We start from the raw sequence: 19086 nt of genomic DNA, 5'->3' as shown, positions 1-19086 counted from the left end.
TCTGTTCCCAGAGGTCATGTTTACTGACTTTTTAAAAAAGGATTTGGTGAAGTTGGTGATTACAAAAGATTAGATTGCCTTCACCCTACAATTCAAATCAAAAATGTTCTGGAAGTCAGATTGTCATCCAGCCAGTATCCCTGCTGTCCAGATGCTATTTAATGCCTGGACAGAAAATTGTCTTGTACTGCCAAGGTCAATTTTGAAATAGCAATGTCTATCAAGTGTTACATTAGAACTTATAAATTTTAAACTGCAGTTAAATGCTGACATGGAGCTAATGGTTCTTATAAAAGTCATGAAACCCAAATATGATCTATTTAGATAGTGATGGAAACACAGTGCCTGTCCCACCTTACTGAGTGATCATTTGTGGGCAAGTTTTTTCACTTCTCCATGCCTCAATTACCCTGTCTATAAAATGGGGATTAAGACTGTGAGCCCCTGTGGGACAGGGACCAAGTCCAACCTGATTAACTTGTATTTACCCAGAGCTTAGTATAGTGCCTGGCATATAATAATACCATAACATAGTAACCTCATACCATCCCCACAGCACTTATGTACATACCGGTAATTTATTTATTTACATTAATGTCTGTCTCGCCCTCTAGTTTGTAAACTCATTGTGTCTGTTTATTATTACATTGTACTCTCCCAAATGCTTAGTACAGTGTTCTGCATACAGTAAGTGCTCAAGAAATATGGTTAACTGTCTGACTGACTGGCTTAAAAAATACCATTAAAAAAAGAAAGTAATTTCCTTTCTTGATTTATGAGGGCCACTGAAATGTTTGTTCCCCAACAAGGAAATAAAAATGCAACGGAAATCATACATTTTTCCATCACTGATAGCAATTAACTGTTTGAGGGAGCTGCATCAAGATGACAAAAAATAAAGATTAGATCAGTAGGTGACTACAATAATAATGATGGTATTTGTTAAGTGCTTACTACGTGCCAGACACTGTATTAAGCACTGTGATAGATACAAGCAGATCAGTTTTGAACACAGTCCCTGTCCCATGTGGGGCACACAGTCTCAATCACCATTTTACAGATAAGGTAACTAAGGCACAAAGAAGTGAAGTGACTTGCCCAAGATCACAAGCATACATGTGGCAAAGTCAGGATTAGAACCCATGACCTTCTGACTCCTAGGCCCATGCTCTATCCATTATGCCCTGATGCTTCTCCTGGAAACATTACCCAACCTTGACTTCACTGACACCACTTCACTGACACTATCCTCCCATGGTTCTCCTCCTGTCTCTCTGGCTGTTCATTCTCAGTCTTTTTCACAGGCTTTTCCTCTTCCTTCCACCCCCTTACTACGAGAGTCCCTTGAGGCTTAGTTCTGAGTCACCTTCTATTCTCCGTGAGTCACCTTCTATTCTCCCTGCACAACTCTCCCTTGGAGAACTCACTCACTCCCATGGCTTCAGCTACCATCTCTTTAAGATTGATTCCCAAATCGAGTCTCATATTTCCTCCTACCTTCAGGAGGATGTCCTGCCCACCCCTTAAATTAACATGTTCAAAACAAAACTCTTCATTCATTCATTCAATCATAATTATTGAGCGCTTACTTTGTGCAGAGCACTGTACTAAGCTCTTGGAATGTACAGTTCGGCAACAGATAAAGACAATCTCTGCCCAGTAATGGGCTCACAGTCTAAATGTGGGAGACAGACTGCAAAGCAAAACAGAACAAAACAAAACAAGTAGTCTGGTGTATATATCATCAAGTTAAACAGATTCATAGATATATACACATCATTAACAAAATGAACAGAGTAATAAATAATATATACAAATATGGACAGTGCTGAGGGGAGGGGAAGGGGAAGAGCAGAGGGAGGGACAAGGGGGAATGGGAGGGGGGAGGAGCAGAGGGAAAGGGGAGGCTCAGTCTGGGAAGGCCTCCTGGAGGAGGTGAGCTCTCAGTAGGGCTTTGAAGAGGAGAAGAGAGTTTGGCGGACATGAGGAGAGAGGGCATTCCAGGACAGCGGTAGATCGTGGGCCAGAGGTCAACCGCGGGACAGGCGAGAAGGAGGGACTGTGAGGAGGTGAGCAGCAGAGGAGCCGAGTGTACGGGGTGGGCAGTAGAAAGAAAAGGGAGGTGAGGTAGGAGGGACAAAGTGATGGAGAGCTTTGAAGCCAAGAATGAGGAGTTTTGTTTCATGCAGAGATTAATAGACAACCCCTGGAGGTTTTTGAGGAGGGGAGTGACATGCCTAGAGTGTTTCTGTAGGAAGATGATCCGGGCAGCGGAATGAAGAACAGACTGGAGTGGGGAGAGACAGGAGGATGGGAGATCAGAGAGGAGGCTGACACAATAATCCAGTCAGGATATTATGAGAGCTTGTACCGGCAAGGTAGCAGTTTGGTGGAGAGGAATGGGCACATCTTGGTGATATTATGAAGGTGAGACCGGCAGGTGTTGGTGACAGATTGGATGTATGGGGTGAAAGAGCAGAGTCAAGGATGTCATCACAGTTGCGGACCTGTGAGACAGGAAGGATGGTAGTGTCGTCCACAGTGACAAGGAAGTCAGGGAGCGGCAGGGTTTGGGAGGGAAGATAAGGAGCTCCGTCTTGGACATGTTGAGTTTTAAGTGGCGGGCAGACATCCAAGTAGAAATGTCCTGAAGGCAGGAGGAGATACCAGCCTGGAGGGAGGGGGAGAGAACAGGGGAAGAGATGTAGATTTGGTGTCATCTGCTTAGAGATGATAGTTGAAGCCGTGGGATCGAATGATTTCACCAAGGGAGTGAGTATAAATGGAGAACAGAAGAGGGCCAAGAACTGACCCTTGAGGAACCCCTACAGTTAGTGGATGGGAGGGGGGAGGAGGAGCCTGTGAAGGAGACTGAGAATGAATGTAAGAGGAGAACCAGGAGACGACGGAATCTGTGAAGTCAAAGTTAAAGTGTGGAGGAGAAGGGGATGGTCGACAGTGTCAAAGACAGCCGAGAGGTCGAGGAGGACTTCCCACCCAAACCCTTTCCCTCCCCGTGACTTTCCCATCAACTTAGACAGCACCACCATCATCCCTTTCTCATAAACCTGTAATTTGAGCATTATCTTCCACTAATCTCTGTATTTCAACTCACATATTCCATCTGTTACTAAATTTTGTTGGTTCAACCTTCAGAACATCAATAAAATCCATTCTTTCCTCTCCATCAAATTGTTACCATGTTAATCCAAGCACTTATCCTATCCTGCTTTGACTAATGTATCAGTCTTCCTGCTGAACTCTCTTGCCTTCTGTCTCTTACCACTCCAGTCCATACTCACTAAGCTGCCCAATCATTTTATTTAAAACCACTTGATCCATGTTTCCCCACTCTACAAGAACCTCCATTTGGTTGCCCATCTACTGCCCCAACAAACAGAAACTCCTTAACAAGGGATTTAAAGTCCTCAATCAGCTTGTCTACCCCTTAACCTCTCTGATTTCCTACTATACCCCAGCCCACACACTTCACTCTTCTACTAGCAAACTACTTGCTGAACCCCAATCTCTGCTATCGCCACCGAACTCCTCTCCTACTTTCATTCAATCAACATCATTTGTTCAGTGCTTTCTGTGTGCAGAGCACTGTATAAGCACTTTGGAAAGTACCGTACAACACTAAGTGTGACAATTCCTGCCAAAATGAGTTTACAGTTTTGCGGAGAGGGATGGGGTGGGGATAGACATCAATACAAATAAATAAATTGCATACATATGCATAAATGCTGTGGGGCTGGGATTGGGAGAAGAGCAAAGGGGAGCAAGCTAGTATGGGTAGAAGGAGTGGGAGTTGAGAAAAAAAGGGCTTAGTCTGGTAAGGCCTCTTGGAGAAGATGCAGCTTCAGTAAGGCTTTGAAGGGGGGAGAGTAATTGTCTGGTGGATTTGAGGAGGGAGGGTGTTCCGGACCAGGGGCAGGACATGGGCCAGGGGTCAGTGGCAAGACGGGGGAGATCAAGGCACAGTGAGAAGGTTAGCACCATAGGATAAAGTATGCTTGCTGGGTTGTAGAAAGAGAGAAACAAGCGAGGCAGGAGGGTCAAGGTGATGGAGGTCTTTAAAGCCAATGGTGAGGAGTTTTTGTTTGATACAGAGGTGGATAGATGATGACTGGAGATTTTTGAAGAAGGGGGTGACGTTCCTGACGTTTCTGTAAAAAGATAATCCAGGCTGCAGAGTGCAGTACGGACTGGTGTGGGAGGCAAGGGGTTGGGAGGTCAGCAAGTAATAATGTTGTATTTGTTAATAATAATGTTGGTATTTGTTAGCGCTTACTATGTGCAAGCATGTTCTAAGTGTGGGGTAGATACAGGGTAATCAGGTTGTCCCACGTGAGGCTCGCAGTTAATCCCCATTTAATAATAATAATAATGTTGGTATTTGTTAAGCGCTTACTATGTGCAGAGCACTGTTCTAAGCGCTGGGGTAAACACAGGGGAATCAGGTTGTCCCACGTGGGGCTCACAGTCTTAATCCCCATTTTACAGATGAGGTAACTGAGGCACAGAGAAGTTAAGTGACTTGCCCACAGTCACACAGCTGACAAGTGGCAGAGCCTGGAGTCGAACCCATGACCCCTGACTCCGAAGCCCAGGCTCTTTCCACTGAGCCACGCTGAGGCTGATGCAGTAATCTAGGCGGGATAGGATGAGGGACTGTATTAACGTAGTAGCAGTTTGGATGGAGAGGAAAGGGCAGATTTCCTATTTCCTGCCTCTGGCCTGATACTCTCCCTCTTCAAATCCTACAGATGTTCACTCTTTCCACCTTCAAAGTCTTATTGAAAACACATCTCCTCCAAAATGCCTTCTCCGACTAAGCCCTCATTTCCTCTTCTTCCCCTCCCTTCTGCATCACGCTTGCACTAAGATTTATATCCTGTGTTCAATCCTCCCTCAGTCCCATTGCACTTATGTATCCATAATTTAATTTACTTATATTAATGTCTGTCTCTTTCTCTAGACTGTAAACTCACTGTGAGCAGGGAAAGTGCCCACTAACTTTGTTATATTTTTTCTCGCAAACTTGGGGCAGTCTTCTGGCACATAGTAAGTGCTCAAAAATTATAATTGATTGATTTAGTGCTTACTAATTGTGGTATTTGTTAGATACTACTATGTGCCAGGCACTATATTGAGCTCTAGGGTAAATACAAAAATATATGGTTGGACAAAGTCCCTGTTCTACATAGGACTGCCCATCTCAATCCCCATTTTACAGATGAAGGAACTGAGACACAGAGAAATGAAGTGATTTGCCCAAAGTCACACAGCAGCTGATGATGATGATGATGATGATAATGATGATGGTATTTGTTAAGTGCTACTATGTGCCAAGCACTGTTCTAAGAGTTGGGGGAGATACAAGGTTATCAAGTTGTCTCGGGGGGTTTCACAGTCTTAATCCCCATTTTACAAATGCACAGAGAAGTTAAGTGACTTGCCCAAAATCACACAGTTGACAAGTGGCGGAGCTGGGATTAGAACCCCCATGACCTCTGATTCCCAAGCCCAGACTCTTGATGATGATGTTGGTATTTGTTAAGCGCTTACTATGTGCAGAGCACTGTTCTAAGCGCTGGGGTAGACACAGGGGAATCAGGTTGTCCCACGTGGGGCTCACAGCTTCATGCCATTTTACAGATGAGGTAACTGAGGCACAGAGACTCTTGGCCCACTAAGCCAGTGGCAGGACTAAAATTAGAACCCAGGTCTTTTGACTCCCAGCCCATACTCTATCCATTAGACCATGCTGCTTTCTCTATCAATAATACCAGTCCTCCTATGTAAGAAGCACAGGTCTTCACAGATAGCCTATTCTGTCACCTTACCTTCTGGGAAGAAACGTCAGGTGCCCACGCTATTGAAATGTTGGCCATCAAATTACTCTCTTTCATTTAATTTTAAAGGAGATGTTGGTAAATGTCAGTTATTTTGGAAAAGTATGAAGCTGAACTAAATTTCCCCAAAAGAGGGGTAGGAAGTACTTACCGAATGCTGAAGTAAACCTTGACGGTAAGGGATTTTACTCTTTTCACTCTTACTGTACATGAATGAAATTGGATCACACCTCACATCATCACATCCTATAAAAATTCACTTGCTATCAAGATTATATTTTTCTGAGCCTATCCTTCAGCCAGACGGCAGTATCAAGGGGATAAGTGTTTTCACCCAAGCAGTGATGACAACGGAGCAATGAAAAAGTCATGTGAAACTCATTGTGGCTGATCATTTTGTCAGCCTGCATTTTAAGATTAAAAAAAGGAAGACTATCATTAGCAAAAAATATATATAGGAAGTGTCCACATTTCTTTCTGTTGTAAGACACTGCAACTTGGGTTGCTATACTGTATTTCTTATTTATGCTTTTCCCATTTATTTCTCATGCTGTCCCCTTTTCTTATGTGGCTGTCACCAATTCACCTGTGCAGTTGTTGATTATGGCAAGGGGAGAGAACATCCAGAGAAGCTCAAGGGATTCCATCTATTGTGCTTATGTTAGCTCTGAAACTCTGAGCACAACTGCACAGGTCTGTGAATATTTCATCGATTGCCATATTTAACTCCCAACTTTTTTTAATAGTATTTGTTAAGTGCTTAACAACCCTGTTCTAAGCACTGGAATAGATACAAGTTCATCAGGTTGGATATTGATCAGGATGGTCATCTACCGGCCTCCCTCCCCGAGCCTCCCAGGCCCCTCCTTCAAACTTTCTGAACCATTCTGATCCTTTTCTTACTTTCCTTCACTTTTTCTCCATCTTTACACTGATTCTTGGGGACTTTAATGTCCATGTGGATGTTCCTTATGACGATTCCACTGCCCGCTTCCTCTCCTCAACTTCGACTAACTCTGGCACCACCCTATCTCACCCAATCCCCAACTCGGACACACACTAGATCTCATCATCTCTAGTCACTGTACAATCTCTACCTTCACCAACTCTGAAATCCCTCTATGGACACCCCAACCTCCTTACCTGCCTTCTCTCCCACACATCCTCTCCCAGAAAATCTATCTTGTTCTCCCACTAAGGCTCCAGTCTTTTGACACATCCAATTTTCACAAGTCATCATGCCCCATTTAGTCTCTAATGTCAATCTATTCAGTGAACCTCTATCTCATTTATCCTGCTGAGGCCCCTTATCCACATCCTGCCTCTGGCCTGGAACTCCCTCCCCTTTCATATCTAACAGACAAACAATCACTCACTGATGTCTGTTTTCATTGACACATAGTGTCCTCATATTCAAATTCTTTTCAACTTCCTCAATATCAAACACAAGGCTTTACCCATCATTATAGGTGCTCATTAAATACTGCTGCTGTTGATGGTGATAATTATGAATATAAAATGGCATACTGATCAGAGATTTATGACTTCTGCTTCCGGTTTTTCAAGTAAAATGAAACAAAATGTTGGCAAGTGTGAGAAGTGTTTTATTTGACTTAACATTTTCATACTAGTCCACCTTCATATGTGGAAGTAACACAAATGTTCCCACATCTGAAGACAATGGAGTGAGCCCTCAATAGCTCTGCTAAGAAAGCTAAACTGGACAGAGAAGAACAGTACACACTTGGAGAGAAAGAGCAAAAGTCTCCTCTGATGAGTAAATCCATCAGTCTGTGAGTTCTTCTAGAATGTAAGTTTGTTCTATTAGACTGTAAGCTCACCCTCTAGACCACAAGCTCATCCATTGGACCGTAAGCTTGTTATGGGCAGGAAGTATGTCTGCTACTTCTCTTGTGTTGTACTTTTCCAAGCACTTAGTACACATAGTAAGAGCTCAATGAATGCTATTGATAATGAGATAAGTTATGGATGTTTTACAGGAGCTGAGCTGGTTCTATATCTCTCAAAATTAATTGATCCAGTTTAACAAGAAATATTTTGCTGTGACTATTTTACTCCTCTAATCCACCCTGTTATTCACTGTTTCTAAGGGCCCAAATGGTTCCTGAATACCACAGCAACATTTTTCTTCAGGAGAAAAGACCCTTTCTGGTCTTAGGCCTTCGAATTAAGATGGTGTTCCCAATGGAATCCATTTCTCTTCTAGTAATAGTAATAATATTTATTTAACCAATCAATCAATCATATTCATTGACTGCTTACTGTATGTAGAGCACTGTACTTTGTACAGAAATTTACTATACTACAGAGCTGGTAGACACATTTCCTTCCCACAAGGATCTTACAGTTCAGAGGGGAGACAGACATTGATATAAATTGATATAAATAAACTATGGATATGTCCATAAGTGCTGTTGGGATGAGGGTGGTGTGAATAAAGGGTGTAAATCCAAGTGTCAGGGTGATGCTGAAGGGAGTGGGAGAGGAGGAAATGAGGGTTTAGTCAGGGAAAGCCTCTTAATTTAAATGCTTAACTTACTGTGTGGAGAGCACTGTGCTAAGCCTTGGAAATAATGATAATGACAATATTAATAATAATAATAATTGTGGTATTTGTTAAGTGCTTACTATGTGCCAAGTACTTTTTTAAGCATGAGGATGGATACAAGCAAATCGGGTTGGACACAGTCTCTGTCCCACATGAGGCTCACAATCTTAATCCCCATTTTACGGATAAGGCAAGTGAGGCAAACAAGTCAAGTAACTTGCCCAAGGTCAAGCAACAGGCATATGGAGGATCCAGGATTAGAGCCCAGAATCTTCTGACTCTCAGGCCTGTGCTCAATTCACTAGGCAACACTGCTTCTCAAAAAAAAGCATAGATGAGAATTAGACATGGTTCCTATCCCTCAGGGGTGCTCAAATTCTAAACAAAATTACATTCAAATGAAGGGCAAAACTTAGCTTTCCCACTCAAGATCCTAGAACCTAGTGATCGTAGATTTCTTGTCATTTTCCACTTTCACCTTGCAGAGTATAATGGTTTAAGTGGAGGAGATATTGGGACAAAATCTGCCTCTGATACTGTGATTTTCAATGTTGTGTTTCTATTTATAGATTCCTGTAGATTACCTGTTTTTTTGGGGGGGGGCACAAAAAGAGAGAAGAAGAAGAATGTAAATCTAATTTAAGAATGTGGGCAAGGAACTTTTTTTATGCTTTTGGGGGGGGTTTTGTGTTAAAAGATTACTATATGCCAGTAATTAATGGTAGTTATTGAGCATTCACTGTTTTTTACTAAGAACCTGGGAAAAACAATGCTGGGGTAGATACATGTTACTCATTCCATTCATTCATTCAGTCATATTTATGGAGCACTTACTGTGTGCAGAGCACTGTACTAAGTGCTTGGGAAAGTACAGTACAAGTAAAGTACAGTACGGTGTAGGACCTATGGGGCTCACAATCTAAGTAGAAGGGAGAACATATAGTGAATCCTATTTTAATAATAATGGTGGTATTTGTTAAGCGCTTACTATGTGCAAAACACTGTTTTAAACTCTTGGGGGGATACAAGGTGATCAGGTTGTCTTACGTGGGGCTCACAGTTTTTAATCCCCATTTTACAGATGAGGTAACTGAGGCACAGAGAAGTTAAGTGACTTGCCCAAAGTCACACCACTGGCAAGTGGCAGAGCCAGGATTAGAATTTTACAGATAATGAATCTGAGGCACAGAGAAGTGAAGTGGCTTGCCCAAGGTCATAAAGCGGGAAAATGGTGGAGCCAGAACTAGAATCCAGGTCCTCTGACTCCCAGGCCCATGCTCTTTCCACTGGGCCAGATTGCTTCCCATCTCACATTAAAATCTAACACATTTAATTTTTTATGATAGTTGATTTGATTTCTTGAATGTTTTAATACAAAAAGATCATCAGATAAGAATGCCCAGAGTTCATCTATTGATTTAGAATGGTAAAGTGCTTAAAAAGATCATCTTTCAAATTTCCCTTTGGAACATAGACATATTGTCAGCTGAGTGACTGTCGCAAGTCGCGTCACTTATCTGCACCTCAGTGACCCCATCTGTCAAATGGGGATGAAGAATTGTGAGCCCCACGCAGGACAGGGACTGTGTCCAATTTGATTATCTTGTATCTATCCCAGCGCTTAGAACAGTGCCTGGCATATAGTAAGCACCCAACAAAAACTACAATTGTTATTCTTTTATCTTGATGGTATCTAAGCCAGACTACTTGTTTTGTTTTGTTCTGTTTTGCTTTGCTGTCTGTCTCCCCCGTTTAGGCTGTGAGCCCGTTACTGGGCAAGGATTGTCTCTCTCTGTACCTGAATTGTACATTCCAAGCACTTAGTATAGTGCTCTGCACATAGTAAGCGCTCAGTAAATACTACTGAATGAATGAATGTCAAGAGTGTGGGGAAGAGTGGGAACACTGTATGCAAAAATCCACTGTACATATTCAGGGACTTTCCAGAAATCGTGAGCCCATTAAAATTTGATTGAGTTTACCACATGTCCATTGGTCCTCAGGCGTTTTCCCAAGATGTTCTTCCCCATCTCTTTCTTCTAGCTTCCATATTAGAAGTGGCAGACAGAATGTAGAGAGAAATTCAAAGAGGAAATGGGGAATAAAGGCAAAATATGCCCTAGTTTGCAAACCCCCAGCAACTGCAAAAACATAACTACCTGAAATAATTTAATCTACTGTCCCTGGAACAGGATTTGAAGTATTAAAAAAAACTTTCCTAAAAAATGTCCAAGCTAATTGGATAGTTGATACTTTCATTCATTCATTCAATAGTATTTATTGAGCGCTTACTATGTGCAGAGCACTGTACTAAGCGCTTGGAATGAACAAGTCGGCAACAGACTTGAGTACCTACTCTAATAATAATAATAGTATGATGCATTTGTTAAGCGCTTACTATGTGCCAGGCACTATCTAAGTACTGGGTAGATACATGATATCAGGTTGTCTCACGGTGTACTGTCCAGAGTACGTCTACTAAGCACTCAGGGGAGTACACAACAATTTGGAAACAAGACCCTCGATCTCAAGATAATAATGTTGGTATTTGTTAAGCGCTTACTATGTGCAGAGCACTGTTCTAAGCGCTGGGGGAGATACAGGGTAATCAGGTTGTCCCACATGAGGCTCACAGTCTTAATCCTCATTTTACAGATGAGGGAACTGAGGCACAGAGAAGTTAACTGACTTGCCCACAGTCACACAGCTGACAAGTGGCAGAGTCGGGAATCGAACTCATGACCTCTGACTCCGAAGCCCAGGCTCTTTTCCACTGAGCCACGCTGCTTCCCCAATGGTCTAGCCTAGGAAACAAATAAATGACAGACAGTAGAAAATAATATATAAAATATGGACATTAGGGCTAAAAGGTACAAGGGGCATTCAGAGGAACTGAAGGTACAGTTGAAGGATATAATAATAATAATATTTGTTAAGCACTTACTATGTGCCAAGCACTTTTCTAAGCACTGGGTTAGATTCAAAGTAATCAGGTTGTACACAGTCCCTGTCCTACATGGGGCTCACAGTCTTAATTCCCATTTCACAGATGAAGTAACTGAGGCAGAGAGAAGTTAAATGACTTACCCAAGATCACATAGCAGGCATGTGGCAGATCTGGCATTAGAACCCAGGACTTATGGCTCTCAGGATGTGGAGAGATCAGAAATTACTTGGGGATAGTCTTGTGGAAGAGACGTGACCTCAGAAGGGCTCTGTAAGATAGGGAAAGTGAGGATCTGTCATATATGAAGAGGGATAGAGTTACAGGTAGAAGGGAGGAGGTGAACAAGATGATCTGCAGAGGGAAGGTGTCAAAAAGAGGCCAGCAGAAGGAGAGGCAAGAATGAGGCCTAGTAAGTAGGCTATTCATTCATTTGTTCAGTAGTATTTATTGAACACTTACTATGTGCAGAGCACTGTACTGAATGCTTGGAATATACAATTTGGCAACAGAGACAATCCCTGCCCAATGATGGGCTTCCAGTCTAATTAGGGAAGACAGACGGACAAAAAACAAGACAACATGATCACGATAAATAGAATCAAGGGGATGTACACCTTATTAACAAAATAAATAGGGTAATAAAAATATATCCAAATGGGCACAGTGCTGAGGGGAAGGGAGAGGGGGAGGAGCAGAAGGAAAGGGGACTTAGCTGAAGGGAGGTGAAAGGGGGAAGGGGGAGGGAGCAGAGGGCAGAGGGGGAGCAGAGAGGGAGCAGAGGGAGCAGAGGGAAAAGGAGAAGCTCAGTCTGGGAAGGCCTCTTGGAGGTGGTGAGCTCTCAGTAGGGCTTTGAAGAGGGGAAGAGAGTTAGTTTGGCAGAGGTGAGGGGGAAGGACATTCCAGGACAGCGGTAGGACGTGGGCCAGAGGTCAAAGCAGGAGAGACATGAACGGGGGATGGTGAGGAGGTGAGCGACAGAGGAGCAGAGCATGCGGGGTGGGCAGTAGAAAGAGAGAAGGGAGGTGGAGGCGGGGGCGGGCAGGTGATGGAGAGCCTTGAAGCCCAGAGTGAGAAGTTTTTGTTTTGTGCGAAGGTTGATAGGCAACCACTGGAGGTTTTTAAGGAGGGGAGTGACATGCCCAGAGCGTTTCTGCAGGAAGATGATCCAGGAAGCGGAATGAAGATTAGACTGGAGTGAGGAGAGACAGGAGGAAGGGAGATCAGAGAGAAGGCTGACATACTAATCCAGCTGGGATATTATGAGAGCTTGTATCAGCACGATAGCAGTTTGGACGGAGAAGAAAGGGTGGATCTTGGCGATATTGTAAAGGTGAGACCGGCAGGCGTTGGTGACGGATCGGATGTGTGGGGTGAATGAGAGAGCTGAGTCAAGGATGACACCAAGGTTGAGGGCCTGTGAGATGGGAAGGATGGTTGTACCATCCACAGAGCACACTATGAATTTGATTCTCATCTTTGGGTGGGGAGGAAAGGGATTGGTAGTCCGAGATTGCTGGACAGAGCGGGGTGAGTTATAAAGGGAGGGTGAAGAGAGGCAGCATGGCCTAGTGGAAAGAGCACAGGCCTGGGAATCAGAGGACCTGGGTACTGATCCCAGATCTGCCACATGTCTGCAGTGTGACATTTGGGCAAATAACCTCACTTCTCTGTGGCTCATTTACCTCATCTATAAATTCAGGATTCAATACCTATTCTCTTTCCTACTTAGATTGTGAGCCCTGTGTGGAAGAGGGACTGGGTTCAACAATTACTCTCCTCTTTTCAAAGCCTTATTGAAGGCACAACTCCTCCAAGGGGTCGTCTCAGGCTAAGCCCCCCTTTATTCTTCTCCCACTCCTTTCTATCACCCTGACTTGCTCCCTTTGTTCTTCCCCTATCCCAGCCCCATATCACTTATGTACATATCTGTAACTTATTTGTACTGATATCTGTCTCCCCCCAGTAGACTGTAAGCTTGTTGTGGACAGGGAATGTGTCTGTTTATTGTTGTAGTGTAACTCTCCCAAGCACTTAGTACAGTGCTCTGCACACAGTAAGCACTCAATAAGTACTAGTGAATGAATCAATGATTATCCTGTATCTTCCCCAGTGCATAGAAAGTGATTGACACATAGTAAGCACTTAGGAAATACCACAGTTAATTATTAAGAGAGTTCGATTGACACATAGTAAGCACTTAAGAAATACCACACTTAATTATTAAGAGAGTTCAAATGGGTCACGATGGTCTGGGAAAAGTGAAGTGGATCTAAAGATTGGAGGACTTTTGGGCGGGGGGGTTAGAACATTTTCACAGGGAGGAGGTTCTGAGAGAGAAACAGATTAGAAGGTTGTAGGAAAGGTGGATTTCAGGGTTGATGGCATTGGTAATGGTAAAATTACTGAGATTGAAGGTATGTCCAAGTTGGGGAGTGGGTGAGGTGGGGTGGAGCAGGAAGTCAGTGGAGTTGAAGGGCGAGAGGAGGTAGCAGCTAGAAGGTCATTGAGAAGGTCCACATGGATATTGAATAATAATAATAATAATAATAATAATAATAATAATAATAATAATAACAATATGTGGTATTTGTTAAGTACTTACTATGTACCAGGCACTGTACTAAGCAGTGAGGTAGATACAAGCTTATCATTTTGGACACAGTCCCTGTCCCACATGGTGTTTATTGTCTTAATCCCCATTGTACAGATGAGATAACTGAGGCACAAAAAATTGAAGTAATTTGCTTTTCCAAGGTGAACCAGGGCACCCCACATCTCAAGGTCAAACACTATCTCGTGACTGTCCGAGTAGCTAAGCAGAACTCGGAAGTGCTGGTTGGGCATCACCGCCACAACCAAAACCTAAACTGCTAGATAGACATCCCAGACCAGGAATATAGGAGGTTACCTTCACCCCACTACCAACCAAATTAGGTATGCGGGGGGGGGGGGGGGGGGACAGAGATTGGACGAACCCAGAAGACAGGGGATAACTGCCACTCAGACATTCTATGCAGCAGATCGAGACTTGCTGTAGCTGGCTGCGTGTCACCTCTTTCCAGATCGTAGGATGCCCTCTCTGCCTGCACCAAGTGAGAAGCTGTGGGACAGGTGAATATCCTACTGAGCACTCGTGGGGCTAAAAGCTAGGGCGATTCTTCACATGCGTGCAAGTGGTTCCTCCCGAGAGGGAAGTTTTTGTGAGTGGGAGCTAGAAGCTTCTCCACGTGTGAGTAACATATAAGTGAATTCCTCCTTGGTGGGAAGCATTCGTGGTTGGGGGCTTGGTGTTTCGCCATGTGCCAGTAAGGCCTAAGTGTACTCCTCTTGAATGGGAAGTTCAATTTGTGGTGTGTGACTAACTAAAATAAGTGTATTCTTCCCAAAAGGGAAGTTCAATTGGCCATGTAGAATAAATTCTGCATGGCTCAGACTTTCTGACTCCAGTCTCTCACTCCCTCCATGCCAAATCTTGAACCTGTCATTCATTCATTCATTCAGTAATATTTATTGAGCACATATTTTGTGCAGAGGACTGTTTGAAGTGCTTGGGAGAATACAATAGGACAATAAACAGACACATTCCCTACTCACAATAAGCTTACAGTCTAGATTGGGAAAGAAAGACATCAGTACAAATAAATAAGTCACAGATATGAACATAAGTGCTGTGGGGCTTTGGGAGGAGGGATGGTGAACAAAGGGAAACAGAAGGAAACAGAAACAGAAACGAAGGGTGAAACAGATGGGAGTGGGAGAAGAGGAAAGGATGGGCTTAGTTTGGGAAGGCCTCATAGAATAGATCTGCCTTCATTAAGGTTTTGAACAGGGGAGAGTAATTGTCGGACTTGAGGAGGGGCGGCATTCCCGGTCAGAGGCAGGATGTGGGAGAGGGGTCGGTGGTGAGATAGGTGAGATCGAAGCACTGTGAGAACATTAGCATTAGATGAGCAAAGTGTGCGGGCTGAGTTGTATCAGGAGAATAGCGAGGTGAGGTAGGAGGGGGCAACGTGGTGAAGTGCTTTAAAGCCAATGGTGAGGAGTTTTTGTTTGATGAGGAGGTGGATGGGCAACCACTGGAGTTTTTTGAGGAGTGGGGTGAAATGTCCTGAACTTATTTGTAGAAAAATGATCTGAGCAACAAAGTGAAGTATGGACTGGAGTAGGGAGAGACAGGAGGCTGATGCAGTGATCCAGGTGGGATAGGATGAGTGATTGTATTGTGAATAATAATAATAATAATAATAATGGTATTTGTTAAGTGCTTACAATGTGCCAAGCACTGTTCTAAGACTAGAGTAGATACAAGTTTATCAGGTTGGACACAACCCCACAGTCATTGAGCTCACACTCATATCCCCTTTTTAAAGATGAGGTAACTGAGGCACGGAGATGTTAAGTGACTTGCCCAAGGCCACACAGCTATGTGGCAAAGCCAGGAATAGAAACCAGTTCCTTTTGACCCCTTGACTTCTGTTATATCCACTAAGCCATACTGCTATTAACCTGGTAGCAGTTTGGCTAGAGAGGAAAGGACAAATTTTAGCCTCGTTGTGAAGGCTGTGAAGGATTTAGTGATGGATTGAATATGTGGGTTGAATGAGAGATAAGAGTCAAGGATAACACCAAGATTATGGGCTTCTGATACAGGAAGGATGGTGGTACTTTCTACAATGATGGGAAAGTCAGAGGGAGGACAAGGTTTGAGAGGGAAGATAAGGAGTTCTGTTTTGGGCATGTTAAGCTTGAAGTAATTGGAGAATATGTAGGTAGGAATATCTTGAAGGCAAGAGGAAATGTGAAACTGCAAAGAGGGAGAGAGATGAAAATTTTCCCAATGCGGCAGGTGATACCTGCCCAAGGTCACACAACAGATAAATTGGCGGAGCTACAATTAGAACCCAGTCCTTCTGACTCCCAACCCGTGCCCCATCCACTAGACTACATTGCTTGAGGATTGGTTTTGGAAGGTGAGAAGAGAAGGAAGGTGACAAAGGCATTTTAATGGCCCTGAAGATTGGCGGTACACCTTGGAGTATGACAGGTGATAGTGAAGAGTCATTGTAATGTGGGCAGGGAACATGTCTACCTACTCTGTTGTACTGTTCTCTCCCAAGTTGTTAGTACAGTGTTCTGCACTCAGTAAATGCTCAATAACTATGATTAATTGATTGATTGAGTGAGTGATAGAGTAGGTGAAGGATGAAGAGAGTGGATGGAGTGAAAGAGGCACTGGAGGGAAATGGAGGATAGAATGATATTATTGATTGATTGATTAAATGATAAAGTAGATGTGGATGAAAGGGGTGGGTGGGGCAAAATAGACACTGGAGGAAAATAGAGAAGGCTGACTCCACCCCCTTTCCCAGTGAGCCAGAAGGAGTGAGTATTAAAAACTAATACCTAAGCATTCATCAAATGCTGTCAAGCAACCTAAGACATAATAGTGGGAAGTCTTTAATCTCCTCCTCATGGCCATTATGGTAAAGAGCCATTAGGTAAAGTTTGAGATGAACTAGAAGCCCTAGAACCATTGAACAATACATCCAGGACTTTATGGCAGTGCAAACTGGATTTGAATTTTGGGGTGCATCTGGGCAGGGTAAGGAGAGAGCCTAGCAGTGGCAGGATGGCTTCAACCCTCTGATACCCCTAGATCAATGAGCCTTGTTGCCAAGGATCACCCCCACCCAATGGGTCATTGCCAGGCCCTGGTCCCAGTCTGCATGCCTCTACTTGGTACAATGCTTGGCACACAGTAAGTAATCAATACATATCACTGAATAATGCATAAATGAATGTGGTTTAATTCTCTGGAACTCTGTGCACTGACTTGAAAAAAAAAAAAAACAATGTCCAAATTGTGGAACTGTGAACATTGGCCTCAAAAGACCTTCCTGGAAAAAAAAAAAAAAAAAAAGAGGCGGAATTGTCAGTTTTCCCATTTCTGGGCAGTAGTAGAAATGGGCCATTGAGTCTGAAAAATGGAACCACTGTTTCTTTCTAAATTCCAGCTGGTTCCTCTTCCTCAAAGCCTAAGCTCACTTATTCTTCCTTGCCCAGATACTTATAGGGCATCAGGATTGAACTTGAAGCATTAAGCTTTAGTTATGCAGTTGCACTTCAATTAGGAAGGTGGTATGAATGGGAAATGTCAACAAAATTGACACTATCAGGCATGATCTCCCAGAAATCTCCCCTGCCCCTCTCCAGCCCCTGTCCTCTCCTGCCCCTTCTTCAACTATCCCATCTTTCCCAGCACTATCACCAGAAGAAATCTCCTGCCTTCTCTCAAAATCCACCCCCTCCACCTGTGCAACCATATTAATTCCTTGATAACTGATCGAAACACTTGCCATCTACCTTCTTCCCTCCATAACTGCCATCTTCAACTGTTCACACTCCACTGGCTTTTTCCCCACTGCTTTTAAACATGCCCATATCTTCCCTATCCTAAAAACACCCTCCTTTGACCCCACGGCTCCCCAGATTTATGTCCCCATCTTCCTTCTACCACTTCTCTCCAAACTCCTTGAGTGAGCTGTCTACACCCATTGCCTCAAGTTCTCTCCTTGAATTTTCTCCTCGATCCCCTCCAATCTGGCCTCCGTCCTCTTCACTCCACAGAAACCACCCTCTTAATCGTCACCAGTGATCTCCTCCTAGGCAAATCCAACAGCCTCTATTCCACTGTAATCCTCCTCCACCACTCAGCTGTCTTTAACACTGTCGACCACTCCCTTCTCCTGGAAACATTATCCATCCTCAGCTTCACTGATACAGTCCTCTCCTGGTTCTTCTTCCATCTCTCTGGATGCTCATTCTCAGTTTCTTTCATCGGCTCCTCCTCTGCCTCCTATCCCCTAACTGTAGGTGTCTCTCAAGGTTCAGTTCTGAGTCCTCTTCTATTCTCCACCTACATCCACTTCAGTTCTGAGTCCTCTTCTATTCTCCACCTACATCCACATCCACTCCTTTGCTTCCATGGCTTCAACTATCACCTCTATGCTGATGACACCCAAATCTATGTCTCCAGCACTGATTTCTCTCCCTCTCTGCAGTCTCTCATTTCCTCCTGACTTCAACACATCTCTATTTGGATGTACTCCTGTCTCCTCAAATTTAATATATGTAGAACTGAACTTCTTATCTTCCCACCCAAACCCTGTCCTCCCACTCACTTTCCCATCACTGTTAACGGTACCATCATCCCTTTTGTCTCACACCTCCATAACCTTGGCATTATCCTTGACTCCTCTTTCTCACTTCACCCACATATTCAAGCCATCACTAAGTCCTATCAGTTCTACATTCACACTTCAAAGACTTATCTAAGGCACATCTCCTTCAAAAAGTCTTCCCTGACTAAGGCCTCCTCTCCTCTTCTCCCACTCCCTTCTATGCCACTCTTACTTGCTCCTTCATTCATCCTCCCTCCCATCCCCACAGTACATATGTATATATCTGCAATTTAATAATAATAATAACAGTGTTGGTATTTGTTAAGTGCTTACTATGTGCAGAGCACTGTTCTAAGCGCTAGGGTAGATACAGGGTCATCAGGTTGTCCCACATGAGGCTCACATTCTTAATCCCCATTTTACAGATGAGGTAACTGAGGCACAGAGAAGTTAAGTGACTTGCCCACAGTCACACATCTGACAAGTGGCAGAGCCGGAATTTGAACCCATGACCTCTGAATCCCAAGCCCT

At 43.6% G+C, this 19086-nt stretch overlaps 1 protein-coding gene across 2 annotated transcripts in view; it reads right to left on the bottom strand.

Moving 5' to 3' along the window:
- ADIPOQ (adiponectin, C1Q and collagen domain containing) overlaps positions 1–19086 on the bottom strand; it is a 97194-nt gene that overhangs the window by 20521 nt on the left and 57587 nt on the right. The window contains exon 2 of one of the 2 annotated variants that reach the window (XM_029082489.2): positions 11515–11642. The exons of the other annotated variant lie outside the window; for it this stretch is intronic. Within the exon in view, the coding sequence (XP_028938322.1) occupies positions 11515–11551 (37 nt within the window). The 5' untranslated portion in view covers positions 11552–11642. The remainder of the gene's footprint in view (positions 1–11514; positions 11643–19086) is intronic. 2 annotated transcript variants of the gene reach the window in all.

The sequence above is a fragment of the Ornithorhynchus anatinus genome, chromosome 1 (assembly GCF_004115215.2).
Source record: "Ornithorhynchus anatinus isolate Pmale09 chromosome 1, mOrnAna1.pri.v4, whole genome shotgun sequence".
NCBI lineage: Eukaryota > Metazoa > Chordata > Mammalia > Monotremata > Ornithorhynchidae > Ornithorhynchus > Ornithorhynchus anatinus.
The sequence above is the reverse complement of the archived record's forward strand: the minus strand, read 5'-3'. Positions and strand labels throughout refer to the sequence as shown.